Source organism: Ciconia boyciana, chromosome 2 (assembly GCF_034638445.1).
Source record: "Ciconia boyciana chromosome 2, ASM3463844v1, whole genome shotgun sequence".
Classification (NCBI taxonomy): Eukaryota; Metazoa; Chordata; class Aves; order Ciconiiformes; family Ciconiidae; genus Ciconia; species Ciconia boyciana.
In genome coordinates this window covers 56,503,965-56,528,404 of record NC_132935.1, presented here as the reverse complement: position 1 = coordinate 56,528,404, position 24,440 = coordinate 56,503,965, and the positions used below count along the sequence as shown (strand labels likewise).

The 24,440-nt window shown below is 37.7% G+C and overlaps 1 protein-coding gene across 10 annotated transcripts in view; it reads right to left on the bottom strand.

The window, feature by feature from the left end:
- PTPRM (protein tyrosine phosphatase receptor type M) overlaps positions 1-24,440 on the bottom strand; it is a 489,233-nt gene that overhangs the window by 56,466 nt on the left and 408,327 nt on the right. For all 10 annotated transcript variants that reach the window (XM_072852716.1, XM_072852718.1, XM_072852723.1 and 7 more), the window contains one exon: positions 4,688-4,775. In XM_072852716.1, coding sequence (XP_072708817.1) covers positions 4,688-4,775 — 88 coding nt within the window. The remainder of the gene's footprint in view (positions 1-4,687; positions 4,776-24,440) is intronic.

Genomic DNA, 24,440 nt, shown 5'->3' with positions numbered 1-24,440 from the left:
CAAGAATGAGTTTTTCCAAACATGCTGAAATATTCAAATCAGTTATGTTCATCAGGTCAGCCTTTTCAGCCTCTTTATTCACTTTGCCAAGACTAAAAATTTATAGAGATGTGACTCTCCATTACATAACCCATGCTGGTCTGACCCTACCAAGCTATGCTTATCCAAGTGCTGTGCTATTCTCTGCTTAATTAAGCTATTTATCAGTTTCTTCAGAACAGAGGTTTGGCTCACAGGCCCTTAATTCTAAAAATCCATCTTACTTAAGAAAGACACTACATTAGGAAGTTTCTGAGCTCCCGACATGGCTGCTGCTTTAACAGTTTTGGGACCTGATCCAACTTCTGTTGATGTCAGCAGACTCCAGAAGTCAAGCTTGCTTGGACTCATGGTATGTTTTCATCCAGATTTTCATGATTTCCTGCATCATTGCCTTCAAAGCATTCTCACCAGGACAACTCAGGCTAGTAAAGATCTCCAGTTTTATATTTCTTGAATTACTTAGGGCAGGATTCAGTTGTCTAAACACAAACATCTCATGCCACTTTAAATACCCTGGGATATACTGCCTAGCCTTCAGCTGCCACTATGGAGTAACACAAGTCTCTCGTGTACTGTGTCACGTTTATTGGTCACCTAGGTCACCTGAAATGGCACTAAATGTCTATGTTTAGGCAACTGAATCCTGTCTTTGATGACCAATGAGCTCCATATTGGGCAAAACAAGCTTAGATTTCCTACTAAGGAATATCTTAAAAATATAACTTCCTGTTATTACTTTTAGACTGATTTACACAATTGAATAATATGCAGTGGTATCTTTTCTTTACCTTTCCTTTTATTTTGTTATTTTCTTTATTTACTCCATTCTTTCCTTGCAATAATTCTTGCTTCAGATTGGGCAAAACTAAATAAGTTACTTCATACCTTTATCTTCATATCACCTTTTTACCCTTTTTTCTTCTCGTGTACATCCTTTCTAGTACTGCATCCTCAGCTAAGTTTCTGGGAATTCTGGAGGTAATGGACTGTTCAATACCCATTTATTTGCAGTGGAGCTGGAGTGACTCCCTTTTTTTATTGCTTTGAAAACTCCAGTTAACTCCTTACTGCATAGCAATGCTTCTTAATTTGAAAAAAATCTTTAGTCAACAAGAAGAAATGTTACTGTGTCTATGCCTGTGCTTATGTCAAGTAGATTTAAACCTAAGAGGTACACAAGCCATATATTCTTCCAACATGTATGTTGATTCTTAAATAGCCTCTAGGTTAACTGTCTAGATTTTTAGGGTATTTTTTTCCTTTATACTTCAGCTGCTCTTGACAATTTTTGTAGCTTTTGAATACTCTCTTTTCCAGCTCATTGTTATTTTGATACCCTTCTATTAGGAGATCAAACTTAACTTTGCACTGATTGCTTAAGCTTTCAAAATGAGTTATGATAGAATCCATTTGTCTTTGTAGAAAATGGTCATAGATAATGAATATAAGCATTTTATTCTCGCTTCCCTCATGTTACCTACAACATGTATATACCAGCCTGCAGACTGTGATCTCTAACAAGCCCCTTGAGTAGCTGGTTGATTAGCATGCCTAGCCAATGACCCTTTCTTGGGACGTGCCTTGCTGATTCTTTGCAAATCACGCCTTTTATAAATGTCTCACCTAAAATCTTTAGCTGCTTTTAAAAGCTATGATCAATATTCTCTTCTCATTTAGTCAATACTGAGCTAAGTAAAAATAAATACATAACCCCTCCCATTCTGAAATTACCTCAAGATCTCTCCTGAGGAAAAAACAATAGATTTTACCAAAATCCATGTATAACCCTACACAATTACGGCAGAAACAGAATTTTTCTTAGGTAAAAAACCATTCATTTAGCAGATTCATGCCGGTTTTAGTTCCTAATGAGAAACACAAAGCTTTTTGTGTTCAGTAAAGAAGGAACATGTTTTCTGTGGGTGAGTGGACTGTGATCATGGTTCGGCTTGTTGATACAGTGGCTCACAAGTTGCAGCCACTTTCATACAGTGGGTAGGGCATGCTTGTAGCCAATTAAACGCACATCACTTGGGTAATGTAAAGCATATTGCCATTTTGACAAGCTCCTGCAATGCTGTCCGCTTGGTGCTATTGTTTTAGTTCCCTCAGAGAACAATAATGACTACAAGCAATAATGTAACAGTAGTATCTCAGGGAAAATTTAAACAAAGAGGATAAATGGATGGAAAAAAATTACATTAAACGCTTTACAGAAAAAATATACATTTCATTATAATCATGTACCCATAGTCGGTGGCATCTGAACCATCGTATTTTTAAGTCTTTAAACATAGCATAAAAGGGCAATTTAGTAAAATGTTTTTTAGCTAAAGCAAATACTTTATACAACTATCTGGGACAAATTTTCAAAAGTGGACCGCTAAAATTGTACTCTCAGACTCTGAGACAAGCGATCATTTATCCAGCAGAAAAACACATAAAATAATTAAACAGTTAACTACCTCATTTGCATACATGTATTTAACAGAGGACAAACTGTGGGCAGTTTCAGCCTCTCTAAAGATACTGCCTTTAACTCTAATGGATTTTAATTTTAACTTGTGTTATCTATGTTTTCACAGCCACATAAATAGGAAGTGTTATTGATAAAAACTCCATCCAACTCTTTCCCTTTGCTAAATACTGAGGACATTAAAAGTAAATTGAGATCTAAATTATCTGAGTTATATTTGCCCTCTCAGAAAGCCTTCAGTATTACTTGTAACTGCCATTGACTTGTGTATCTAATATCTTTTACTTGTTTTCCCTTGGCTACTCATCACTTTATTACCTCAGACATATAGCACTAGGAGTCTTCTGTTTTCTTCAACCAAAGGGTGTCAAAGTGTAAGGCGATGCCTAACATGACTTTAAAGAGGGGACTGACAACACTAAACCTGACTAAAAGAGAAGATCTATTGTCATAGGCTTGGACTGGAAATAAAATTTCACAAAGGAAGGATAAATATAAAACTTTTTGGTATTCTTATTTATGCCTTCAGTATTTTTACTGAAACGATAATAGTCATCTAATGTATTGCTACATCCTCACAAAATAACAAGTTTGTTACACATTAAAGATTGCTTGGAGGAAAACAAGCAAAACCACATCTAGCTAACTTATCTTCTTTTGCATATGCTCCAGCCCATCATGACATTCACATTTCCCTAGAAGATTTCATTTCCTTTTTCAGTAAGTAGCACAGCGTACATCCAAAATACATAGCAATACTATCATGTCCATTCAAAATGATGTGGCTGATAGCTCCTCTTGCTTAACTTGCCTCTGCCTCCACAAGCATTTCCTGTGGGTTCTCCTTCTCCTTCTGCAGCAAGTTACAGAGCGGTTTTCTCTTTGTAGACTGTCTCAGCCCCACTGGGTCACAGTGATATAAGGGCATATTCATACCACCTACTGTAGGTCACTAAGTTATGAGTTGGTCTCTCTAAACTCGTTATGCAAGCACTGCAGAGAAGACTTCCTGAGGTGGTGATTCAGAAGCATTCAAATGGTCTCTGTTTCGGAATAATTTCTCTAGAAGAGCTGTCCTTCTCTCTGTCAAGTCCATATGGTTCACTGATGAGGAAACCTAGGTAGATCTGTGCCTGGACAAGCACCTATACTAGGTTCTGAACTTAGGCGGTGTAAATATGCACTACATAGGTGCTCCAAATGTTCAGACAATCGGCACTGTTTATTCTTCTATGCTGTCCCACGTACCTAGAGTTATACCTAGAGTTATGATTTCTAAACTCCAGCAGTATCATTAAATGATCCCTCCTTAAAGGCCATCGTTCATTTTCATGATTACAAAACTTCTGACATACTGTGACTGCTGCTTATTTCTCTGCTTATACCTGCTTCATGGTTATCTGTCTGGCTGCTAGAAACACATACGCTTCGTATCTTAAACTTAGATTTTGAAGGAAATATCAGGGAAGGGATCATCTCCTACATACACACTGAGAACTTACCCTTTAAGTGCAACAACACCAGTGTGCAAATAATAATATAATTTTACTGAACTTGATATATTTTCTGCCCCCATGTTCATGTGCAGCATCTCTTGCCACACCGTTTTGCGATCTCATAATGACAGATTTAGAAGTCATTCACCAAAGCATGCTATTATCTCCTCAAGTTATTTGATTATTAGTGTATCTAATCTTTATCAAGCTTGGCCTTTTTAAGTAAAAACATGCAGATTCTGGTTTTTTCCTTAGAGCCTGTCTAGCATTAAGTCAGGATAACTGTCACTGTTATCAAGGAATACTTAAAGCAGCAGTATTGTCCACTCCTACAATATCCAGAACCCAATATGAAGGTACCGATGCGATCATGGGTACTCTTTCACTAAGCTGCCAGGAGTGTTGGGAGCTGTTTGAGCCAGATATTGCTTAAAGGTGTCATTCTCCATTAGCCAAACGTTGATCACAGGATGGAAGGTATACAGAAGGCTAGTTGAGAAAATGCATTAAATCTGCCAGTTTTCTCAAAAAAAAAGGTAACATCTTCCCTCACTTTTACTTCTTAATTAGAGAAGAGGAACATAAGCCTGATGTGAGCATGAGGCTGGTGGTCATTCTTACCCAGTTCTGAAGGGAAGTTAACACAGTGCACAATTATGTTGTCAACACTTACATGCAATGATATTCCCGTATCTATTTTTCATTCTGTTCTCATCTTTCTTAGCTGAATCCCACGGTGCAGACTGTCCTTCAAAGAAACTCTAAAAAAGGAAAGAAAGTGACATTAAGAAAAGCATGCAGCAACAGTTACCTTATGGATAAACCAAGGAGAAAGGCAAACAGTACTTTCGGGTATTGTTGTTAAAGTGTCATTTCACTGATTCTTTTATTGAGCAAAAAATGAGTCTCCTGTTTAAATGGTATTTATGCACAGCTCCAGATGTTATCTAAAATTTGACATGAGATTTTCTGTGTAATAGCAAGAAGAATTATTTGCACGTGAAGTGCTATTAAACCTTTCTAAAGTTGCATGCTTGCAACACTAAGAGTCCTTCATTTGTGCTATTCAGATTCTCCGCGCAATTCTCATACACACATATGAAGCTGAAGGAGCTTCATCATCAATGTTGGAGTTGCTCCAGCGTTTGAGTGCAGAATTACACACTGTACTAACATGTTTTATTTTTGACATATCCACAAGTTTACTTCTTGGCAGATGACCTCATGTATCTAAACATATATAGGCATTTAAAAAAATTTCGATTCAACTAGCATGTATGTGTCTTTTTTTTTAAACACAATTTATGATACCACCAAGATGATTATTCTGTCAGAGTATAAAAATAAAGTGATTTTGTGAAAGATATAATCTAATATTCACCCAACCTCTGTGCTGTAGTAGTAGTAATAAATTTGTGTAGTAATAAATTTAATGTAAATAAGAAAGCTGAAGGTGCTAAAAATATATTTTTACATTAATAAAACACACAAGCTGCCAAAAGGGCAGCAAGCAAGTTGTTATGTCCTATCTGTCCTGTGCATTCTGTGGTCTAAAAGAGCATTTGCACAATTTCTTAATTTACGTGCTGTATCTGTAGGTCATATAATGTAGATGCATTTTATAATTTCATATTGAAATATTAATCTTACGTTAAAAATATTTAGTTGCCAAACAAACCAGTGGAATTCTATCAGAACGATGGCCGGTCTTAACTCATGTTTTGACCTTTTTACTAGAATTATCAGTAGATTAAATCTTTTGATTCAAGAGGGACATGAAGGTACATGATTTACTTTTCTCATAACAGAAGCCAAAAATGGCTAAGTCCCAAACTAAACAGGGAAAACCTTGGGAAGTTTGTAACTCTCACAAGACCTCAACAGATTCTGAGTGGTTTAAAATAGATAATGCCCATTAAATTAAATTAAATTAAAAATAATGCCCAGGACACTACCATTAGTGTCCTTTGCCCTCAGACTTGAAATGCATTGTTGTTCAAATCCAATGATTTCCATTAGTAAAGAGCATAAAAGTAAAAAAAACCCCTTGATCTCTTACTGAAGTCAATGGAACACAGGGACTTTCAGTGTCTAAAATGAGTTTTCTTTTAATAAGTTCACTAGAGTGCTGGTTTCCAATTTATGATATGAAAACTCCTGGGAATACATGGATTATTTCTAAAAAGTTTGTAAATAACAACTTAAGAAAAACACAAAGCTTGTCAAAAGGCTTCATTTTTTTTGTCCTTCATCTCTCCACACTTTCTTAGAAAATTTTTAAAGGTTTGCAAATTGAAATTATTAAAACCCACTAATATAAATAAGTTTCTCCTTAATCATTGGGTACAGCTCTGAGAAATGCAGATTGCTGCCAGTATAGAGAAGTGGAACCCTGTAAATCCTAAGATGACTTACAGCTCTGTGGCTGTTTGCCAAAAAGGCGCCAATCATCTGCCAATATGGCAGTATATATCTGCCAATGACATCTAAAGCGAGCAAGCCCTCCCACTCCAGAGCACTCTCAACTCAGGCTGGATGGAAAATACTTTTGTAATAAGCCAGACTGAACTGCATAAGGAGTTGCTCTCCATGGGCAAAGACCTATGTCTCAATTTCTTTCAAAGCTCACACTTACTCTCAGACAACACTGGATGATGAACAATTAAACATAGTTAAAGGCAAAATAGAGATGGAAATGTTCAGCAACAAAGCTCCAAAGGCAGAACAAACTAATCATTCATCTGATCTAAAACTTGACCTGGTAACTTCCTCAGGATTTTGCGTTTCAGGCAGCTAGATAGACTATAGAGAATTCTAGTTTTCTTACAGTCCTTCTGCTAGAGACTAGTTCACAGAATCGATCCATAAAACACTACCCAGAAAGTGGTTTTGGGTTTAATTCACTAAGCATTACATATGCTGTTACAGAGAAAGAGTCGTGCTGATACAGCTTCCCAGCCTACGCCTTGAAATATGGAGGACCCAAATATACTCCTAGGGACTTCTTGCTTCTCCCTGTCCCACTAATGAACTTTTACTAAATTTCTTTAAACCAATCGATTACAGTAAATCTCTGGAGACAACTGGGAAAGATTTGCACGGTATTGAATTCAGGGAAGGTATACAATAGGCAATGTACTGGTTTGGGCAGCTCACCCGCTTCTCATCTGCTAATGTATAGGTTCAATTTCTCCCACCTGTTTGGAACTTCTGAAAACACTGATAAGCTTAATGAGCCTTACAGATACAATATCTCCTAATAGTATATCAGCAACACAGATAATTCTATTCTTTAGAATACATATATATCAAACCTCACACAATAACAGGAGACAGATTTAAGTTTCTAGCTACTGCATACTGACTTCACTTTCTTTATGAAAAATGTATTATAGAAAAAGAACTCCATATATATTTTTTTTTCTTCGGGTTTTTATCAATAAATTAGTGAATGAAATAAAAGCTGTCACATAGGGAAAATAGACGTAATTTATGTAGATCCATTTTTCTTTTTAATTCATTTTGGGATACACACAGGTATTTCAGTGAGAAGTGTACAGAAAAGATAATTTGAAGGAAGAGGTATTACAGTGCAAAAGCATAAAAAGAAACAGTTATTGTAAAAGACAGCTGGAGTGTCATTTCCTAAATTACCCATGTGCTGCCATTACACTAACCGCAACAGAACGATAATCCACAATGAATTATAAGGAGAAATCCCATTTGTCCCACAAGTCAAGAACAGAGCAGATACCTCATAACAGATGATCTGTCAAGATCTTTCCTTACTTGTTAGAAATATATGTTTCATTACAGAATTTTTTTAATGTCTTTCCTGACATATCACCCTCCAGGGAGACTGCTGCACAGCAGCCCACACATTATCTTAGCGGCTATTCATTCTAATTCATCCTTAAAAGTTTCTTAAAAATGTGGACTATTAGGAAGAAATATGCCCCCAAACAGCTTCATTCCACCAAATGTCTGGCAAGGGCAATGAAAGACCGAAAATGAGTGTAGGACATTTCTCAAATCATTTAAAATAAGTATTTCTTTAACTCCAATCACACAAAACCTTGGCTACCCAGCCTCCATGATCTACTTGAAGAATGAAACACTTTTCAAGCCAGCTGTTGTTACAGCAAACATTTCAGTGTCAACTGTTATTCAATTATTAGAAAATAATAATCAGGATAAAACAGTTTCTGAAAAAACCTGAATTATACAGAACTGCTGTATATGCAACATAAGAACTGGCCAGTGATGCAGCAGCAGGATCATCTTAGGATGAATGTGAAGCTTTTGCTTGCTTTAACTCAATGCTGAAGTGGTTTCCATTAAAAATTAAATATTTGCCAAGGGCTAATTCACTGTGACCCTCAGACTAGAAAATAACTGCAATATCTCAAATGAGAGGGGGAGATAATAATTGCAAATACAGATTTTTTAAATTATACCCTTTCCTCATTTAAAATTCACAAGACCAGAAAATATTGGAAGAGACCTATATAAAAGTACAATTTGAAGAGGCTGGAATGTGGAAAATAGGCTGAGATCTTCAGGATACAATTTGTAGCTCTTTTCATTGTCATTTTTGGTGACACGCTTTCCATCCTAGATTTTCATGCTTCCAACTAAGGATAGTAAAAATAATGCATCTTTTTAAGCACTTTAAGATCTACAAATGTAAAGTGTTGAGTGGAATTACTATTTTTATTATTAATCCAAAGCCAAGCAGCAACTTTTTCAAAAAATGCTTCATAGTTGCTAGGTGACAACAGTGTAGTCTCCCACAATGTCATTTATAAAATGCAAGCTCTTACAAGCAAAGAAATGAGAAGTTAAGGACATCATAAATCTTGCTCTGCCTACTTAATAAGCAAGAATATTATTCACAGGTACAAAGAAATGCATATTTCACTGTGTAACAATCTTAAGTTTGATCTGTGGATTTGTTTTTAAATGTATGGCTCTTTATGATGTGTGATTTTCCTGATTGACCCTAAGTTTCTCCACTGATAACATCCATTTTTCCATTGCTATTTCTAGATAACCAGATTAAGATGTACTTTAGCAAAATGAGTAATTTGACCTATTCAGTTATAAATGCCTCTGGATTCGTTTTTAAGCTACATGCACAGAGTTAAGCACGCTGTCTACTTTAGGCCAGACCAGACAACTCATGGTGGCCCTAATGGAGGTCCTTGTCAAAACTCAATTAGCTACAGAAGAAACTTACATTTCTACCATAGGTCCTTTGAGTTGCAGCTAAATTAGATGCCTAAAATGCCCTGAAGTGTATAGTGAAGACACATCGCTAGTTTTACCTAAATATATCACCCTTTACTACTGCTGTGTCCACTTTATATGTGGAGATTACAGATGGAAAAAACCCCATCTATTAAACTCTGAGTTAAGATCCTAGTGTCGTATTAGACTCTTCTTTGTATTTACAAACCCTAGTAAATACACATTTTATTTTAAGCAAGTTCATAAACGTTTGGAGGACAAGGACCTTCAGGCTCATTTAATGAACAGTGCAAAATTTATGAGTACAGTAAATCTGTCAGTTCATTGGTTTTTCAGTATTCAGAATCTGCAAAATACCTGGCATGTGAGGATGTTCTTCTTACTTAACATTAACTGCTTTTTTAAACAGTAAATTGAAATAATCACATTCAGTTTGTTGATAACTGAGTATTTAGATTGTTAAGGAATTAAGAAGGAAGAATCATTGATAGTTACATTAAAGAAATCTGCAGAGAGGTCCAAGCCATGAAACAACATTTTTAATCTTCTAGTCACTTTGCGGAAAGATTTTATCATTGAAAATGCATCACCTGCAAGTAATAGATCAGCCCAAGTGTTTGTGAGCAGTGGTAAATTATTTCACTGATGGCAACCCTCTGTATGCAAGCAGCTCTTCATACTTGAATCATTGCTTTGGTCACTGAAAGCATCTGTGGATGACAGCGTGCCACTAGAGAATACATTCACCATCAGCTTTTTCTTCCCTGTCAGCTTCAATCACTGAGAATTATGTCCAGTTTTCAAATAATGGAATTTAAAAAAACATTTTACTATTCCTGCTCTTGAAAACTGTCTGTTGCAAGAGCCAATGTGAAAATCTATCTAATCAATGTAAACTGCCTTCAGCAGTTATAAAGCACTTACCAGTGTGTTACTGTAACCTAGGTCTGAACATGGAAGAAAAAAAAACAATAGACTGCTGCAAATAGAATATATTGATGTTATTGACAAAACTCCCTCATTCTGTTTCGAATTTTCTGGAAAAATTAGGCTGATAGTTTACATACGGTTTTCTGAGTGTGAGATAAAAGGTGCAGATCAGTCTTAAAGCAGACAGACAGTTAATAGTCCGACATACAGCAACTCTCTAATATTGTTCCTGATGCTCCTTTATGTGGTTGTGCCTCCTTGAACTGATGTAAAAAGAAAAAAAAGAAACATCCATTCATAAAGGCTTGCGTCGCCAGAGGTAGGAAACAGAGTCTTCTCCTTCTCAGGTGCATTTAGGTTAGTCTACATTACATACGAGAAGAAGAGTAGGAAAGCAAAAGTCCTTCTGGTCTTTTGAGACACTAAACATCATAGCCACTGCCTACATTAAATGTTGAAATGGAAGGGGAACCACTACCTCCTCCACTGACTAACTGCAGCATGACTTACCATTTGGATTTCAAAAAAAAGGACTAAAACCACGTGGTAAGACAAAATCTGGTACTAATTCTGTCATTGTATTGGTGTGCTCATTTTTCAGCGGCAAGATGCTTTCAATTAGTGTATTTTCTAATACATTTGTATTTTTAAAGTCACAGGCTTTGGTACTCCCTGGACAGCTGGCCAGTCTAGTCAAGCCATAGCTGCATAATGAAAACATATTAAAATGATTGAACTGCTTTGGTGTGGTATCTTTAATGACATAAATACTTGTAGCAGTTAACATGAGGTAGCTGTAGTTGACAACAGCATTAGCAAATGCATATGAAATTTAGTTAACGCTAGGATAAGGGTGTAGCTCAGTTATAAGAATAGAGAAGTAACTTAAGTGAAAGTGACTGTCAGTCACTGTGAAAGTTGTGAAGGTGTTGCACACCTTCAGGAATAGCAGATCATGAGCGCCAGCCATGGTGAAAGCTAGTTTTTAGGCGCCAAGTGCATTTGAACAAGAAAATCAAGAATTAGGTATTCTTTCCTACCCAGTCCTATATTTGATAGTGTCCTGGGTTGCTCGGGGAGAGGACCCAGAGGACAAGGGAGGAGGCCCCCTGAGAGACACTGTAGGACAACACATGGCATGGCTGGAACCACCACGCAGACCCACCCGACTTCTCTCCTGGACCATGTCCTCTCTCCTGTGGAACAGGGAAGTTGTGCAATTTGTAAAACTGCATATAGCTGTGATTGAAATATTTGGTAGCTGTGATTGAAATATTTGGAATACATTTAGTCTCCAATGACCAATTGTCATTTGGTCTTAAACCATGACAATACTGCAAAAGAGAGTGTCATGGAGTACTTCTATAATAACTAACAAAGAATTACTTTCCAGATATTTTTTAAACCACCCTATTTATGAGATCTGTTGATGTCATTTCTTATCTTGGTATCTAACACTGCCACACCTGAAGTTCACTTTTAAGATTCAACAGCAGGAATAGAAATCTTTATAGATTCTGCAGAGTGGTTGTCCTGGTTTCAGCTGAGATGATAAGAGTTAATTTTCTTTATAGTGGCTGGTATGGGGCTATGTTTTGGATTTGTGCTGAAAACAGTGTTGATAATACAGAGATGTTTTAGTTGTTGCTGCACTAGTCAAGGACTTTCCAGCTTCCCATGCTCTGCCAGGCGCAGAAGAAGCTGGGAGGGGACACAGCCAGGATAGTGGATCCAAACTGACCAAAGGGCTATTCCATACCACATGACATCATGCTCAGTATATAAAGCTGGGGAAGAAGAAGGAAGGGGGGACATTTGGAGTGATGGCGTTTGTCTTCCCAAGTAACCACTACGCGTGATAGAGCCCTGCTTTCCTGGAGATGGCTGAACACCTGCCTGCCCATGGGAAGTAGTGAAGGAATTCCTTGCTTTGCTTTGCTTGCGTGCGCGGCTTTTGCTTTCCCTATTAAACTGTCTTTATCTCAACCCTCGAGTTTTCTTACTTTTGCTCTTCCGATTTTCTCCCCCATCCCACCAGGGGGGAGTGAGCGAGCGGCTGCGTGGTGCTTAGTTGCCAGCTGGGGCTAAACCACGACAGTGGTCTAAAAATTTGATAGATAACCTAGTTTCTATAGGCTTTCAGAGACATTTCCATTTTAGCTACTTAAGTTTTAAAAACTCCATTACTTTAATTCCTTTAAAATTCTTTAAGACTTCCATATAAGGAAAGATTTTAGAAATATAGTGAAATGTGAATTAGTAAGAGAAGTGCAATAGAACATACAATTAAAATTCTAATTTAGAAACTTATTCACTGGCACACTAGATAGCAATAACTTAACCTCATTAATCTTCCTGATTTATCTCCAGCAGAAAAATATAGTATGTTGATGGGATTTTATGATCTTTTTTTTATGGAAAGGACCCTCTGGGGTACAATACGCATACTTGCACTGTAACTCATGTGCAGGATATATTGTTTTTAACTTGTGTGTAAAAAAATTAAAGTTGGTCCCAAGCAGTGCTTATTTCCTCTCATGAAAATAGATTTCCTGCTTTTGGAGGATTTAACGAATAGTTTTCATATACAGCATGTGGGATTTTCATATCTCCCTATTCCTCCCCCACTTTTTTTTTAACACAATATGTAATTAAAAGTTTTGCTCACAACTATCATACCTTGTACATTTCCAAGAAGACAGTGAACTTGAGCAACACTCATGACTGCAATGTCTGTAAACATAAAGTGAATGAACGCAGGCTACACTGAATACCAACTACTTCTGTGCTTTGATAGGAAACCTCTTCTGGGGAAATACAGAAAGACATTGATCACCACATAGGCACTATCCATCCTTTGTGAACAAAATTATCCGCTTCATTATTCAGTAACTCTGCTATCTTCTTGATTCCTCCCTACATTGTTCCAAAAGATGTAATTACACATGTTAATTGCACACTACACGAGTAAAAGATGGTGCAGCGTTATTTATTTCTTAATGAGAATTCCTACTTACCAAGACACAGGTATTTACACAAAAGGGGCAGGACTCAAGGTTACATACAGTGCACTGAATGTGTGGATAAGGGTTTTAAGATAAATTCTAAGGTAACATTTTTATAACATCTTCAGAAGGGTAACACTTGACTACCTCAAATGACTTGGACAGAAGGAAAATATTCAGCCTGATCACTATGACATGGTTTGAATGAGGCCAAAAAGGAGAGGTATCTTAAGATATTGGATGAAGGCAGAGGCATCAACATTAATTCAGGGAAGTTAACGACACTATAATAATAATAATAATAATAATAATAATAATAATAACAACAACAACAACAACAACAACAACAACAACAACAACAACAATAATAATATGTCACAGTGGTAACTTCTGGTGCTCTTTTGTTGCAGTTGTTTTACAAGTAGCCACAATGACAGACCCCTAGAACTTTCAGACTGAGGAAGTTGCAATATTGCTGTTAGTGGTGCCACAGGCTTTGATTTTTTGCATCACAGATCTGCACTGTTTGCTAAGACTCCTTGAGACTTCCTGTTGAGTAAGCTTTGCAGAAGAAAAGAAATGACATCCTGTTTTACCTAGCAGCGGCTTCCTCCAACTTCTCTTTCCTCCTTGGCTGCAACTCTGCTTCTCATTTCCTTTCCCTCTGTTTGGAGTTACTTACGTTTGCATAAGGATGTCTGTATGCCTGTGCATTGCTACTCTATTAGAATTTGGAAAACTGTGGGTTTGTCTTTTCTTGTTTTTTGTTTCTAATTTTTAATCAAGAAAATCTTTTTCAAGGGCCTTTCTGCCAAGCAAAACATTCCTTCCACAATACTACTTAGCACTCAGAAGTACATCGCTCCTAGATTTTCTCTGTTGAACTCCGAATGTTAGCAGGCAGGTGGAGTCTACAAAGTGCTTTTAGATACCTTAGAGCTTTGAGAATATTATTTCGGATCTTTTTGTGCACTTTAAATTTAAATTCAAAAAAACTAATAGAAGATTTAAATGTTTCTTCTGAGTAGCCCATTTTTCCTCCTAAAGATTAGCACTATGATACTTGATTTACTTTACAAATAATAAAAGCTTGCCCCAGGGAACAGTTTCAAAGAGCTAATGAAATGTTATTAAAGCAGAGCATAAAGACACAATGTGCTATGAAAAAAGTAGGCAAGGACTACAGATCTTTTTCCTCCTATAGTAAAGAGAAGACTTTGCAATTGGTTTAAAATATAACAAAAATAAAAAAAAGAAAAAATAAATTAAAATGAAAAATATAAAGAAAGAGAAAGAGAGAGAGTGGGGAGAAAAAGACAAGACAAAAATTTTTTTAGTCATCAGAAGAAAAACAATAGTGTGCATTTAACTAAAGCAGTAAGCTTTGTGTTGTAGTCATTATAATTTTCTGTTCACTCATGTTTTATGTAGTTATTACTGAGAGCTACTCCACTTATTGCCTACATATGCTATGCAATGCACAAAACAAGGCTTAAGGATTTCAAAAAACTCTTTCTGAAGTAAGTGGGAAATACTTACTTTCCATGGCAAAATACTTACTTTCCATGACTTGACTGACACTGTAGGCCAGGACACTACTCTTTGAGCAACTGTATTATTTGAAGAGGTACTATTTATTTAATACCTGTTCACTTCTGTCACCTGCTTGCTGAAGATTATTTCTAATGAAAGGTGATCAACATTGAACTGGTGGACACATACGCTGATAAGAAAGGTGACTTCTGATACATTTCTAGCTAATCCAGTAATATTTTTGCCTGATTTTATCTGAATAAATCCTTGTAATAGAGACAGTGCACTGAGCTCAGAATTCACAAGAGCTGCCTAACTCTTTAAATTATCAGCTGACCCAAGCATAGAAAACCTGATAACATCTTCAAATTCCCTGTAAAGACAAGCTGTTTCTGATTTAGAACCACACAATTTGGAAAAACCTTGAATGTAATAAAATTCCCTGAAGCAACAGAAAACAGCATGTGGAGACACGAAACAAAAGCAAACAAATGTCGAATTTGAAAAGTGAACAAAACCCCTCCTATCTTTGTCCAAGTTGTAATGTACACACAGCTGATCCAACCTTTCAGAAGTGATAAAGCACCCCTCAGATTTTGCGCACTAAGTGAGCCTCAAGGGTTTTCATGAGTGTATCTAGGCCGCTCTAGTTAATATAGTTTGGATAGAAGATAAGAAAGAAACAAAGCTCACATAATAAGATTTTAATTCTGCTACAGGGCAACACTGACATCATATTAAACTACAAGATAAAAGCCAGAGTACACTAGCATGCACAGACGGAACACAAATATTTTGCACACTGTTGTTTTTCCCAGTGGATAAGACAGTACTTTTCAAGGGAAGTAAGAGTAGTAGGGTAGGCTAAAATAGATAAGGGTCTAATTGCAGTGCCCTTTCAAAAAAAGGATAGCACTTCATTGTGCTGGTTCATTACATTTTTTGATCTTCACAGGAAACTTTGGTGCCTTGATGTCTGCTTTGCTTGTTTGCAAATACACTATTTGCTAGCACATATAAAGAAAATTATTCATTCCTCTAGGCTTGACTTTTAGCCCAGCATTTTCCTTGTTCTAAAGAAAAAGACCTCCTTCTATCTAAAGCTATGTGTCTACTTCCCACTGTTCCTGGCTGGCATCCAGTCCCTGTACCTATCGTTTGCTACACTGTTCTGCTCGGGGGAGAGCAGTAATGGGTCACAGTAGGGCCGCTGAGTGCTTCCACAGCGATGGGACCTCCCGCTACTTCACTATTCAAAACTCCTGGCTCTGGCTTTTTAAAGTTGCTTCCTTTCCCCAGACATCCCTCTGCAGGCTCTCACTCTATAACTGCTTCCTGCCAATCATCTTCCCTTTGGACAAATACACACTTACTGGAAAGGAGTGGGCGGGTAAAAACTTTGAAAAAACATGGTGTTGGTCCTAGACGATTCCACACCTCTCTGAGAAACTATTGAAAGAATAATACAGAGTCTTTAAGAGCATACAAAGATAATCAGCATAAAAATAGTAGCGGTAGTAATGGGATTGACAATGATGACAAGTGTTGCTGTCAATTGTTAACCTAATAATTTTTAGCATGCTCACTGTATACTGACAGACAGCAGCGCTTCAATACAGCCCCAAGACTACTTGTTAAAATGCAGAGTGTCTGGTGAGGCACGCTAATGAATAGCAGCAGCTCACCAACCTGAATCGTCCTATTTTGATGTTTGAAATGAATATACAGCACTTTTTAATTCCAAGAGAGGTATCCCTGCAGCAATTTATCAACCAGGCTTAAAACCAGACAGTTTATTCAAACATATAATACATGGGATCACAGGCTATTCAGATGACCCAGACTCAGCTAATGGCTAAAGTGAAGTGGAAGTACTCCGGGTTAACAATGAGGGAGGGGTAAAAGGGGTTGCTGTCCCCTTGAGGACACTGTCACTTGAGGACCACTTCTGCATCATTAATCTAACATCAGATACGTAGTACTAGTATTTTGTCAACGGAAAAGTACAAACACACCATACACAAGTGACAGTTTCACTACAGCATGTATCCACAGGAGCTTATCAATGGACATTTGGATTGTCCAACTCTATTTCCATGTAATCACCTAGTATATTCCTGATGCCTGAGAAAGAAACTTCCAAAGAGCTTTGAGAAGTCTTTTAAACTTGTATTGACCTTGTGCAATACAATGGAGATCTCTGAATGTCCCAGTGCAGATGTCTCTTCTTCCTTCTTATTTATCACTCACACGGCATACATTCAGAGAATATACTCTGCAAGTGAAAAAAGTATTGGACTAACTAACAGAAAAAAATAAATCTCCAGCAATAATGATGGAGATGGCAATTAGAGTGCCATCAGTTACTTACTGGGCAGATGTGCAACAGGGATGTCTCTTCTAGTCTAGTTTGGTAGTGTTTTACATTTGTTGCTATGTACAAGTAACAGCATGGTTTAGCAAAATAATGAACCAAATGTAATATTCACAGAAAACAGATTCTGGCAAAAAAAGGGAAGAAAAGTGCCATTGTTTGACAGGACAGACTTTTTTCTAAAGGACAATATGGTGAGGACATGAAGATGAGTTGTTTATGGAGTAAGGGAGCTAACTGAAAAGTTACAAAGTCCATGTAAAACAAATAGTTTATGAAATAAGAAACTTAACAAACAAATAAAGGGTTAGTCACAGAGAAAAAATAGTGCGAAATATTGTTTACATTCACAGCTTTAAGAACAGAAAAGGAGTAATCATAGTTCTGCACTTAGATCACACCCATGACATTATTGTTTGGATTTTTTCCTGATGTGCAGGACCCTTGCAAACATGTCACCTAGCTACTCTTTTGTTCAGATTCTGATCTGCTAAGTATCAAAACAATTCTTCAGTAATGAAGATTGAGGTTTAACAACTTGATGTATAATTTTGTTTTTTGCAATCTGCTTCTTCATTTTCTCTTTTGCATAAACTGAGCAAAATACAGCAATTTATCAGCTCTCCATGGACATTTCAAGATTTATATATATTGCAGCTCTACATTTTTATTCTACATTTCCTTTCATTAGAACACCGCCCTCAACTTAGATTAATTGAGGCAAGCCAACATTATAAAAGCTCTGTTGAATAGCAGCAGATGCCTTTATTCTCTGCATTCCTCCATAAAACAAAACTTTTAAAAATTTGAGTCTCTATATAAATATTTACCTTACAAGACAATACAAATATTCCAGGCATCTGTCTCTCATTAAGCCAATTAGTAGTTGTTTAAAATAATCCAATAAAGTCCATATTTATCAGATTTCTTATTAAGTACTATTAGACTCTATGTGCCAAATTCTGCTAAGGGAACCAGATAAAATGATGAAGAGTGAGACAGATGGACAAGAGTGACTTGGCACTGAAGCAATCCAGTCCTGACATTTGGTGGAAGTTCCAACTTTGAGACAAACACCATTCAAGCAACAGGGGAAGACTTACTGCTATGGGATTCAGAGACGTCAGCTCAGCAGGGACTAGACTTCCAGCTGGAGTACTAGGGAGGACATATACTAGGGAGTATACAGCTGGAGCATTAGGGAGGTCAATACTGGCTTGAATCCTGTTTAACATCTTCCTTAATGACCTGGATCGTGGGGCAGAGTGCACCCTCACCAATCATAGAATCATTTAGGTTGGAAAAGACCCTTAAGATCATCAAGTCCAACTGTTAACCTAGCACTGCCAAGTCCACCACTAAACCATGTCCCTAAGCACCACATCTACACATCTTTTAAATACTTCCAGGGATGGTGACTCAACCACTTCCCTGGGCAGCCTGTTCCAGTGCTTGACAACCCTTTCAGGGAAGACATTTTTCCTAATATCCAATCTAAACGTCCCCTGGCACAACTTGAGGCCATTTCCTCTTGTCCTATCACTTCCTACTTGGGAGAAGAGACCAACACCGACCTCACTACAACCTCCTTTCAGGTAGCTGTAGAGAGTGATAAGGTCTCCCCTCAGCCTCCTTTTCTCCAGGCTAAACAACCCCAGTTCCCTCAGCTGAAGAGGAAGAAATATCTCAATTTCTTTTAATGACGGATAAAGGAGTCATTTGAATGCAGATTGTGGTACTGAAATTTCACCTGACAGCTCAATGATTAGGATACCTTCCTGATACTAAGGATTTGCTGGACATGGGACATAGTATTCTTTAAAATCAGGTTTCAGCCCAAATTGCATTGAAACTAGAAATGTCCTGGAATTACCTTACATAAGTTACAAGAAAAGATTTGTCTTCCAAAACAAAATAGGCTCCTGGGACACTGGGATGGTAAAAATAATCAAGTTAGTAAAAGATAGTAAGAGACTAAAAGACAGTAAAACTGATTCAGGCCCAGTGAACCTTAAACTCTGTTTTTCTCCCACTGCTAACAACATTTAAGGTTCCAGGAGAAACTTCTAGTAGCTGTAAGCTGCCTGGATTTAGTGCAAATCTATCAATGTAACATGGTAGTCCCATGTCCCAGCCTGGCTCCCTACCTAACCCTAAGTGAACCTCTGTAAGCTGAATCTAAGTTCCATAAGAATATATTTAAAAGTCTATCTGAGACAATACCCTCAAAAAGTATGGTTTGCTTTTTTCATATTAGGTAGCTGGATTTGGAAGTTATAATTCTCGGTAACTTCGCTGTAGTCATAATGGTTGCCATCTAAACTTGCCTTATCAGTTAAAATACAAATACTTGATATGATACCAGATCAAACTTGAATATTAGCATAAACCAAGATAACTTTTCTGTTTTTCATTAGAAGATGCTGAAACTTTTCCAGGCATGGGCAGAACTGTATGGTGAATGGAGTACTTAATTCCTTTATGCACAGGCATTTTCAGCTTTTTAAAATATGGTGGGTATTAGTGGCAGTAAAAAAGTACTTTCTATAGTGTATTTTTTTCCTTTTTCTCCATGGAAATAGAGAGGAAAGCAACCTTTTTCGCTTTTTCATATTATTGTACTACTAAGCTTGAGCACTCCAACACACTGCTCCTCCATGCTAAAACAGTCGTATGGGTAGCACCATTCAAATCTTTCATGACACCAAAAAAATCATGTTGCTACTAAACTTCTAGATCAGTCAGTCAGGTTTCCAGGGACTCTGACACTTGCTATTCTGCAAAACTGTGGAAAAAGGACACATAAACAGGTGACCTTTTCCTCCTTCAATCCCAGAGACACAGAATTGCTACCCTAGTATAACTCCTTCCCACAGCTGTTTCCGCACCCTGGCCTCCCCAGTCAGCACATCTTCTCCACTGTTTTTCTGGGGGAAAAAGAAGAGTGCTGCCAGCTGAAAGGAGTAAAGCAGGAATGTAGTCTGCATTACCTTACATAGTGTTCAGCATCACCTCCACTGAAGGCGGAACCACTGTTCCACACTATCTCCGTGCTTTCAAATGCTCCTGGAATAGCTATGGGACTATGAATGTTTTCACCTTACCCTCCTGTGGCAGTCAGCAGGTGAGTAGTGGGGTTCCCACATCTAGGAGGGGATGCAGTGAAAGGTAAAACTTTATCTGTGGGGAAGGTTCCTGGTATCGGAGGAAGTGCTTCTGGGGAATGAGTGTAAATATTGAGTAAGCACAAGCAGACCTCTGTGTCAGTGTGTAACTAGACAGAAGTTTAATAGTTTCACTCGTTTCTTGGCCCTTGGAACAGGGCTATTTTAAAAAGATCCAACCTGATCCCTCATAAGATATTTAAGCCAATTCCACTGTAGCATGCTTGAGCTAAAAGAAAACATACTCCTAGTTATGTCAACAGGAAAGACATTTGCTTCCCAACTAGGCTGTCCTTCTATCTCAGCAATGTTTAAAAATCGATTGATGGCAGAATCATAGTGTTTTGAAAAAATGTCACCAAAAAATAATAAACACATAGTCTCAATGACAAGAAAGAAAAAGCAATCCACAAAACAGTTAAAATTTATAGAAGCCCTAAATGCTGCAGATAGCATGGCCTTTTTTAGCTTTCTTTGTGTGCCAGAGATACATGTGCCTAGTAAATATCAGTAAAATAAACACAAATGCTGTGCAAAGAACTGACAAATGGAGGGAAAATATGTCAATCTCTAACCAGATCTACAATTAAACGTATAAAAAGCATGAGCAATTTATGTGATTTTCTTGGATTCGAACGTTTTTGTATGTTCTAGCTACTGTTGGTTCTATAGACTTGATTCACAATGTAACCGTCAAAACGTAAAATTCAAGCTGGTGATGCTGTAAAAGAAGAGACAATTAAAAAGTCAGTGGTAAAATCGAAATGTGTATAAAACTACTAGGAAAGCAGCAAGACACCAAATTTGCTTAGATTTGAAATGTTTTCCCCAGTGCAAAACCAAAGCAAATGCTTTGGTGTGGTTTGGAAGCTCAACCTGTTTAATTTCAAAATTCATATAACTGTCCCCCTTTTGCTCTCCGAAAGGCAGGAAGTGGTTTACTGCCCACGCTAGGAGTTTAATTCCACTACCTCTATGTACTGTAAGTAACAGGACTCTCTTGAAAGGGCCTAATTAATGTAAACAAGGTTCTTTGCAGAATAAAGCATTGCTCAGAATAAAGGCTCAAGGATTAGGCTTCAGCATAGCAGCTACATGAATTTAAATAAAAACATTTTACAACTGAATTTCTTTTTTTCTCTTTCCCTTTACAGCATCATCATCCTGCATTTCACAGTCCAACAGCAAGATAGTGGACCAGGAGAACAGCTACTAAAGTAAAAGACTAGAAAACACCAAGGATGCTAGCTAACTTAAGGAGTTCTTTGTGTTCTTTATAAACTGAAGTGATGTTAGTTCTATAAAATTGACTACCAGTATGTAAAAAAAAAAAAAAATTAAAAAAAAATTTACCATTTCACATCACGTTGTTTGCTTTGTATATACAGAAGCATGTATTTTCTTCTTCTTTATGTGTGTTAACAGCCATACTGGGTCAAACCAGAGGTCCATACAACCCATTATTTTTTTCTACAACAGCACTAGTAGCAGATGTTTACAAAGAAGTATGAAGAATAGAGCAAATAGAGAGTGAATCTTTCCCCAGCATACCCTCTTAGCTTCTAGCAATCAATGGCTTTCCTGAGCAATCTCTTCCTCAGCCAGAGACTGCACACAGCCATTGTGTTTAATAATGAATTTGTCTAGCCCATTTTTGAACCCATTTATAATTTTGGCTTCACAGCATCTTGAGGCAATGAGCTCCACGATGTAATTATGTGCTGTGTGAAAAATATTTCCTTTTGTTCACTTTAAACCTGCTGCTTAATAGCTTTGTTGGGTGCTCCCGATTCCCTATATTATAAGGAATAATGAATAATTGTTGTTAGCATTGCAGAAGTAACACTGATCTCTGGCACGGCTCAGAATATCCTAAGGGGGTATTGCAGCAGCCAGGAATGAGTGATATTTCACTACCCTGGAAACAAGGTAGAGACTTGGTAGTGGAGCTGATAAAGTGGCTCTGTGCCACTTTAAGGATTTCCTTACTCATAGAATATTTACATAGTTTATTGTGCCAACCTTACAGAAGCTGTGTACAGCAGTGTTACACAGAGCATAAAAGCTGAAGTAACTACAGTTTTACTGTAGTTATTTGTCCAACTTGACCAGAGACACCAATGACAAATAGAAACGCAGATAAAAATCAAGGCTAAGTGAACAAAAGCTCAGCTGATATCACAGCCTAATGCAGAGGACAATGTTCTGAAATACTCTTCAAGCAAACAATATACTAAAGTGTTCTGGTAAGGAATAATGGTTGACAGCACTTGGAAGAGCAATACTGGTATCACAAAAGACTGAAGAACTGTTGTATGCAGTCTTTCTCAAGATTTAAAAGCATATGTCTCAACTTGACAGTCATGCTTAGATTCAGAGAATCTTGGAAGGACATGAAAATCTAAAAAGAGCTTTGCACTAGAAGCTTTTCCCCATCTATTTAAGTCACCTAATTTATTTCCTGACTATTCATGTGGGGTTGGAGGTGGCTGCTCTTACTGTTCTTTTCTGAGTAAAGGATTCAGGATCTGACCTACCTTTTTAACATTTGTTATGTCATACTGGAATTTTGTTGCTTTGCCATCTAAACTTTGTGATACAGCCAAGTATTTAAGTATCAAAGGCAAAGTATTCCTGTTGCCTTCTCCCAGACTAATCACACACTAAAACTTTATGCTTACTTCAGGAACCAATACTGCACTGCATGGAAGCTTTCACCATCCCAGAGCAAGCACTAGGAGGCATGCTAATCAGAAGGGAATCCTGTCACTGTTTGGGTAGGACAGAGACAAAAAATCTACAGTTTCACTAAAAAGAGTTTATACCTCCTTTATTGCAGGCTACCTTTGTTAGCAGAAGGCAGCCACAGCTACGTCTGCTTCAGAACAGCCCCAGCCTGTGCATCAAGGAAGGTCCTCACTTCTTTTGTCTCCCTTTGGTGTGTGGTGTAGGAGTGGAGATAGCCTGCCTCGTAGAGACTCAGACCTCTTTCTTGTAGATATAAGAACTTCTTTTCTGTTATATATTAAGAGCAGTTATTATTGCACAGGCAAGCACCTTAAAGCTAGATGGGTAATAACTGAGCTCAGCTGGTAGATGCATTTTAACCTTGCATAAATGCATGCTATCTATTTTTTCCACAGACCAAAGCAGAGCATTTTCAGTCATGAATCTTTTTAAGATCTTAGGGGGAAGAAACTGCACTGTTTTGGTGGACAGATATTCAAGCTTCATCACCATTACATGAACATGTCTAAACCATTATGTGTCTGATGCCCCTGGTGTTGCTTCCACTTAAGTGAATGGTAAAATGTAAAACAGGAAAGAATGTATATTAAAAGCAACTTTAAAACAGTCCCTTACATCCCTTTAAAACCAACTGGACTTAAACACATGCTTAAGTTCTTCCCTGCCTTGGACTCCAAATCATGCTGTAAACCTAAAACTTTCAGCTCTTTGTGGGTTTGTGGCGAGGGACTCCAGTCTGCTGTTTCTGTCTTGTGAAGAAGTGTCAATATTATGAATTTTCATCAGTCCTGAACTGAGCTTCAAACCCAGTAACTCCAATAATTTTACACGGTTGATGCTGCCATCACATAATTTCTGAAATACTGACTCTCACTGACAGTACTTCGCAAGTCCCCGAAGCCAGCCTGCTTTTCCTTCTGCCCACCTCCTGGGCTGCTTTGTTTCGACGGGTACTCCAGTCTTCCCATCAGCTTTGCCCTGGGGGCCAGTTTTATCCCATAGTTGCCCTGCTCATCTTTGTCTCTGCCTGACCAAGATGCCTGCATCTTCTTATAGCTGTTTGGCAGGTTATGTCCTCTTCATCTCTCAGATGACTTGCTGAGGACCCAGGGCTACCCAACTGCTAATTAATAAGTTGGATGCAGAACCAAGCAGTTGGAGAACAGCACTGGCCCCACAAGAGTGTAGGCAGTGGCATCAGTGAGATCCCGTGTGATGGGTAACTGGGGGAGCAGCTATCGCACTGAGACAGAGGCGATGGCAGGAAACCAGCAGGAGAGAACGGGGGCTTGCCAAGCCCCTTGTCTGCCCAACTACAGCCTGCCAGATTGTCAGTGGACTTAACATTTTCCATAGAATCTTTCGGGGCCATCAAATCAGTATGTTGTAACAAAAATATCGTTCCTGCTAGAAAATGCTGAT